We start from the raw sequence: 7,449 nt of genomic DNA on the forward strand, positions 1-7,449 counted from the left end.
GGCGGGTGCCTATAGTCCCAGCTACTTGGAAGGCTGAGGCAAGAGAATTGCTTAAGCCCAAGAGTTTGAGGTTGCTGTGAGCTGTGATGCTATGGTACTCTATCGAGGGTAACATAGTGAAACTGACTCCAAAAAAAAAAGTTAACAGCTATAATTATTGCAAATTTTGTATGAACATGTGTCAAGTATTTCAATTCACTTAATGAGGGAACCAGAAAGGTGGTAAAACTGGTACCAAGTATTTGAGGAACTTGGATTTAGGGTCCTGCCTTTAAAAAAAGTTCAGGCTGGACATGATGGCTCAAACTTGTAATCCTAGCACTCTAAAAGGCTAAGGCAGAAGGATCATTTGAGTTCAGGGTTTAAGACCAGCCTGAGCAAGAGCAAAACCCTGTCTCTAATAGAAAAATTAGCTAGACATTATAGTAGGTGCCTGTCATCCCAGTTACAGGGGACTCTGAGGCCAAAGGAGCCCAGGGGTTTGAGGTGGTTGTCTAGCCTGCACAACTGAAACTGTATTTCAAAAAAAAAAAAAAAAAAAATCTGTAAGAGTAAGATTGCTAGATTAGAAACAAAAATGGTTAATGTCCTTTGAGTTGCTTATTCTGAGACATAAATCTACAGATTAACATGTTAACTTCACAGAGTCTGAGTCCTAAAGTAATAGTAAGCAGTTAAGTCAAAGTGGTGCATTCATCTAGAAAACTAATCCTTAGGTGAATTTGTTAACCAAAGTTGGCAAACTACAGCCTGTGGGTCATGTCTGGCCTGATGCTTATTTGTATACATAAAGTTTTATTGGAACACAGCCACACTCATTTACTATTGCCTAAGGTTGCTTTTGTGCAGTAATGGCAGACTTATGTAGTTGCAACAGAGATTCCTGGCCCAGATAGCCTAAAGTATTTGCTGTTAACATTTGACCCTTTATAGAAAAGTTTACGGACTCCTGTATTAAACAGTGTTTCAGGATGATATTGAGAGAACATGTTGCTACCATCTTGGCCTTACTTCTAGGATTGCGTAATTTTTTTAAAAACCCACATGAACATTGTAATGATAAAATCTGCTCTGTTATTTCTATAGCTAATGAGCCTCTTACTCCCCCCAACACTTTGGGTATCTGTGTCTTTCTCTTTAGTATAGCCATTTTTTTAGTTTTCTCTGTAATTTTTCTTGCAGTTTTTTTCTTCTTTGTATTTCACTCTACTTTTTTCCAACTTTAATTGGCTATAATATGGAATTTTAATGTCTTTAATAATATTTTATTGGTAAAGTTTTATATTCTGTGTTCTTAATTTTTAATTTAGTTTAATGGTTATGTGTTTGGCTTTAAATGAAACCAAAGTGCAGATCAATTGGAGTTTTTAAAATTTTTATGGTTTCTACTGATGTCTTTTCTGCTATTCACCTCCCCACAAATTGTAGCTTTCAGTTGAAGAAAAAGTTCCCTATGCTGTTTAGTTAAGGAATGGGGCAGGGGGATAACACTGTTACATTATCAGTAAGAGTTTCTTAGTTCTAAAGTTTATGTTTTAGAATATTTTAAAACACTTTCTAATGTATAGTTTTATACAGGAAACCTTGAAGGACATCTTAAAATAACTTAGAAAATATGGAACAGTTAGCTTTTTAGTTCACTGATTAAGCATTGGTAGTTGGATATTTGATGATACAGTTTGAAGACCAGTAGAACTGCAGATTTGGAGTCTTGCTCAGTAAAACCCCTATTTTCCTAAGCTTTTTTATTTAGAAAAGGTCACAATTAGTGTAGATATTCAAAGAAATGCCATTTATTCTCATAATCCTGTATGAAATCAAAAGTGGTACTTAATTAAAATAAGTAATTTTACTGCTTAATAAATAATTCTTTTATCTTTAAGATAAAGCAAAAGGAGAGGAAGAATAATACTGACACTTTATATGAAGTTGTATGCTTGGAAAGTGAGTCAGAAAGAGAAAGGAGGAAAACTACAGCCAGTCCTTCAGTTCGCCTGCCACAGTCTGGATCTCAGAGTTCAATGATACCTTCTCCTCCAGAAGATGATGAAGAAGAAGGTAAACTGTAGAGAGAGCTTAATTTATATTGGGGGTGGAGGACCTTGTAGACTATTAAATGATTAACATTGAGCCTTGTTAAAGATACTTATAATCAGATTGAAAAAACAAGGTTGAAAATTAATGCTCTTTCAAAACATAATGCTAGCTTAGTGTATGAGCCCACTTGTTTCTTTGTTTTTCTGAGACAGAGTCTCAAGCTGTCACCTTGGGTAGAGTGCCATGGCATTACAGATCACTGCAACCTCCAATTCCTGGGCTCAAGCAATTCTCCTGCCTCCACCTCCCAAGTAGCTGGGACTACAGGTGCCTGCCACAACACCTGGCTATTTTTTGGTTACAGCCGTCGTTGTTTGGTGGATCAGACTGGATTCAAACCCACCAGCTCAGGTGTATGTGGCTGGCGCCTTAGCTGCTTGAGTCACAGAGGTTGAGCCTTGTTTGTTTTTTTTTAAAGACAGAATCTCACTCAGTCTCCCTGGGTAGAGTGCCCAGGTGTTATAGCTCACAGCAACCTCAACCTCTTGGGCTCAAGAGGTCCTCTTGAATCAGCCTCCCAAGTAGCTGGGACTATAGGCAGCTGGCTAGTTTTAGAGATGAGGTCTTGCTCTTGCTCCAGCTTGTCTCAAACTCCTGACCCTATAGATATTGAACCTCAAGCAATCCACTTGCCTCCCAGAGTGCTAGGATTATAGGCATGAGCCGCTGCATCCAACCTATTGGCACGTTTTTAAGAGCAAATTTGATATAGCTTCTTGGAAATAAAGAAACGTTTCCATCCCAACTAATTCAATTAATAGCAACAATTTGACTTGCCAAAATGTGGCTTCCACACATGACCCTTTCACCAAATACATAAATAAATATACTCATTTATATGTTAATATATTTTCTTACCTAAAACAGAAGAATTAGAGTAAGGTACAATAGCTTGTGTCTGTAATCTCAGCTATTACCAGCTACTTGGGAGGTGGAAGTAGGTAGTTTGTTTGATGTCAGAGGTTTGAGACTAACGTGGGCAACATAAAATAGTGAGATCTCATCACTAAAAAAATTTTTTTTTAATTAGCCAGGCTTGGCTTCATGGTGTATACCTCTAATTCTAGCTACTGGAGAGGCTGAGACTGGAGAACCACTTGAGCCCAAGAGTTTGAGGCTCCAGTGAGCTATGATTACACCAGTGTGCTCCCACCTGTGCAAACATACAAGACCCTATGTCAAACAAAAAAAGAGTCAACTAGTTCCCATTTTAATTTTCTTTTTTGCTTGGCTATCTCTATTGAATTAATCTGTCTGTTTCTGTTAAAAGATACTATATAGAAGTGAGGAATACGGGAAGTGGCACAGGAGAAGTGAATGCTTGGGTCATTTTCTAATTTTTATAACTTAGTATTAGGACTTTGTCATGAAGAAAGCTAATTATGACATAAGGTAATATGAGGCACGTATCTATGTTAGGTTCACAAGAAGTATCTTGGAAATTAATTGATAGAGGAAAATCTACTTTTCATTGTGGGGAATGTGCTTAGGTATCATGAAGAGTAGTTTGTGAGTTGGGACTTCAAAGTTCCGAGAGAATTCAGTAGGCATAAATGGGCAGCTTTGGGCATCTCTGGCTAGGAAATTAAATTTACAATGGGGGTAGCAGGAACAATTGTTTTGGTTAATAAAAGACATACATATCCATGTTTACATATATTTTTGTCAAGTTTATGATAAGCACTGACTTTCTAGTTCACTTTGTCCTTGTGATTAATTGACTTAGGATCATGTATTAGAAGTATTAACAGCCACAAATTACTGGATGCTTAATATATAACAGGCAGGTGCTTTGTTTATTTATTTATACAGTACAGTAATCATGAAAACCAGGATTTATTATTTATCTTCCACAAAAACAAATGGAGTATCAGATCACTCAATCTGCCCCACATCTCACAGCCAGCCAGTGGCAGCAATTTCAAGATTTGAATCCAGGTCTATGAGTCTTAGCTATGGTCTATTATCATCTCTTGCATTTAGATAACATAAAGCATTTTGAAGTACAAAGAAGGCACATGCATTGTTTTTAACATCAGAGATCCAATTTAGAGTGCTGCTACACAATCAGTTTAAGTTGTGTTCTATCTGGAAAAGGTAGAATTACATCAGTGTTTGTGGCTGTTTGCTATAGTCTTGACATTTAGTTTCTCTTCTGAGTCAAGAGGGCAAAGTAGGTAAAAGTTTACAAAACTCTTTTTCCTTAAACTCAACAATAGAAATGAACTAAAAATGGAGAATGGCATCATTAGGAAACCAAAGAATCCTCAAATATTCATACCATAGATTTTGAGGAGTGTCTACTGGTGATAAATCTGAGCCAAATCCCCAAAGGTCCCTTAGGTCTCATACCTATTTCTAATTTACAGCAGGCATAATTTTTTTTTTAATTTTTGAGTGGATTCAGAAGACCTTTACCAATAGTTCTTAAACTAGGGAGAACTAAGGATTAATGGTGATGTGTAGTTCATGGGAAAATCAGGGAACTCTAGAATATAAGGTCTGTGAAAGAAGGGAGTGTGTCTGCTTTTGCACCATGTTGTTTCCCTGTACCACATACCACAACACCTGGGATGTAGTCAGAGCTCAGTAAATATGGTGGGATGGGTAAGCCCCTTGGATCCATTTCTGTAGTGGAGAGCTAATCACAGGAGAACTGAAACTGGAGAAAATTGTATCCATGCCACATTTTAAATCTCTCTAACCCAGTTTACAAATCAGGACAACTTAGTCTATTGTGATCTGTTTGCTACCTGGAAAAAAATGACTACAGTCCTCCCGACAGGCTTCTTACCCATGGAATATATGGTAGAAAGCCAATAATTATAAAAAGGAGGTGTTCAGAAACTGTGTTCTAAAACTGAGATTATCTATTTACTTTCTACCCATACTTTAGGCAGATGGGGTTCTTAACTAAATTTTAAACTGCTATTATGCATATTTGTTGTAAACATGCAAAACTCCTCATCTTTTTGAAACAATTGTAATCCCTTAGAAATTTTAGTACATTTTTCACAGCCACCTTTCCCTAAGAGTTGTATTTAATATATTGATTTTTTTTTCTTTTTTTTTTTTTTTTGAGACAGAGCCTCAAGCTGTCCCCCTGGGTAGAGTGCCGTGGCATTTCAGCTCACAGCAACCTCCAACTCCTGGGCTCAAGCGAGTCTCCTGCCTCAGCCTCCCAAGTAGCTGGGACCACAGGCGCCCGCCACAACGCCCGGCTATTTTTTGGTTGCAGCCATCATTGTTGTTTGGCGGGTCCGGGCTGGGGATTCGAACCCGCCACCTTAGGTGTACGTGGCTGGCGCCTTAGCCGGTTGAGCTATAGGCGCCGAGCCAATATATTGATATTTTAATGAGTAGAAAATTACTTGAGAGGTTAGAAAATAGGGCCACTCTGGGTAGGTACTGAAATTGAGGAAATTCATCTTATTACCTTAGTGCCCTTGAGCCTTTCTCTCTTTTTTATTTTATTCGTCCATATACAGATCTCTCACATTCATTCTATCATCTTCCCTATTTCACCATAAAATCTGGTGATAATATCCAAGATATGATAATGTAAAGAAGTTTAATGATGAGTATCTTGGACTTCTGAGTCTTTAAAATCACCACTTCCAGATAATTACTATGCAGTCATCAGGTAGAGAGATCCAAACTTTAATTAAGCCCCCAAATCAAAACCAAGCAAAACTTAGAAACAGCATTGGTGAGGACACATGGAAATAAGTACCAATGTGTACCTAATGCACATAAAGCACATAAAATGGAAATGGAAATTGGTAGAACCATTTTAGAAGGCAGTTTGACCGAAAATTTCAATATTTTTAGAAGTATGCTATTTTTCATCTAACTCAGAAAGTCTACTTTTTGCCATATTATTGTGTAAACACAAATGTTAACATGCAATTAATTATATATGTATACATATTATAATTTTTCAACCATTCTGTTCTTCCATTGTTGGACACTTCAAGATGATTTGAAATTTTTTAACTGTTAAAAATAAGACTGATAAATATTTCATCCATAAAACTATTTGGTTTGGAAAGGGATAGTGAAGATAATATTTTAAATTTTATAATTTTATAATTAAATCATTCTTTTCTGTGATTGATACAATATGGATCTATATGGAAAGCAAAAAAGAATTAAAGAGGTTACAACAACATTGCACCTAGAATTATTTTTCTTGGTATTTTTTTTCCTTTTTAAAATTATTTATTTATTTTTTAGAGACAGGGTGTTATTCTTGCTCAGGTTAGTCTGAAACTCCTGAGCTCAAACAATCCACCGGCATTGTCCTCCTATGGTGCTAGGATTATAGGCATGAGCCACCTGGCCTACTTTTGTTTTTATTTATACATAAATACTAAGAGAAATTACAACTTTATGTTCTCATAAAGTCTTTCAAATTTGACTCTTACATTCTAGTGTCATTCTTCTGACTAGTACTGCCACCTCTGTTATCCTTTTCTTTGTGTGTTTTGTTTGTTAAAGACAATGATGAACCTCTCTTGAGTGGATTTGGTGATGTATCCAAAGAATGTGCAGAAAAAATTCTTGAAACGTGGGGAGAACTGCTGTCAAAATGGTAAGTTATGATAGAATAGTTCTCCTTTTCATCTGTAATACTCATTTTGTGGATAGAGAATCTTACCTAACTATAATATTCCATTTTGCAACCAATAATATAAACCTAAGGATAAGGTTTGCATTCTATAATCTCTATTTTTAGAGGCTTACAAGGGTAGTGGAGGTTTGAACTCAATTTTTAGAATATCACAAACCTAATAAATTCTTATTGCTAGAGGAAATACGTACCCAAACATGGAATTCATTGGCAGAATAAATAAGGAAACAGCCCTTTAGGGCTGCCTTGATGAGGTTAAGGCACCACGGACTGGTTGAGATAAGACAACCCACAATAATCAGAGACATTTGAAGGATGTTCACAAAATGCGTAGAGCCACAGTAGAGACTCCAGGTAGGATTTTCTGTTACCTGTGGTAAGCACCTGTAATGGCAGAGGAAAGAAAATAAATAGCATATGTTATCAATTACTTTTTCTATTCACACAGAAAATTCAGGAATTTCTCCTCATTTCAGGAATAGCCTGACAATAGTGTTAAAAAACACTATCCTGTAGGCTATTTTAAAAGATTACATTCCTTTCAGATATTTATTAATAAGTAAAGGTACTCTGATATGTCAGGTTTGTGAGACATTTTATCTACCTTTCTGCTCGGGTATGATGCTGGAAAAAGCTGAGCTTGAAAGTGATCCAAACATTTCTCTATTCCTGAGACTCTGGTAATTAGGATTGTTGGGCTCGGCGCCTATAGCTCAACC

General features: G+C 36.6%; 1 protein-coding gene across 1 annotated transcript in view; it reads left to right on the top strand.

Moving 5' to 3' along the window:
* RABGAP1 (RAB GTPase activating protein 1) overlaps positions 1 to 7,449 on the top strand; it is a 157,425-nt gene that overhangs the window by 54,789 nt on the left and 95,187 nt on the right. The window contains exons 11-12 of the mRNA XM_003785286.1: positions 1,884 to 2,058; positions 6,598 to 6,691. Of these exons, the coding sequence (XP_003785334.1) occupies positions 1,884 to 2,058; positions 6,598 to 6,691 (269 nt within the window). The remainder of the gene's footprint in view (positions 1 to 1,883; positions 2,059 to 6,597; positions 6,692 to 7,449) is intronic.

Source organism: Otolemur garnettii, unplaced genomic scaffold (genome assembly GCF_000181295.1).
Source record: "Otolemur garnettii isolate 467f Iridium unplaced genomic scaffold, OtoGar3 scaffold00014, whole genome shotgun sequence".
NCBI classification, from domain to species: Eukaryota; Metazoa; Chordata; class Mammalia; order Primates; family Galagidae; genus Otolemur; species Otolemur garnettii.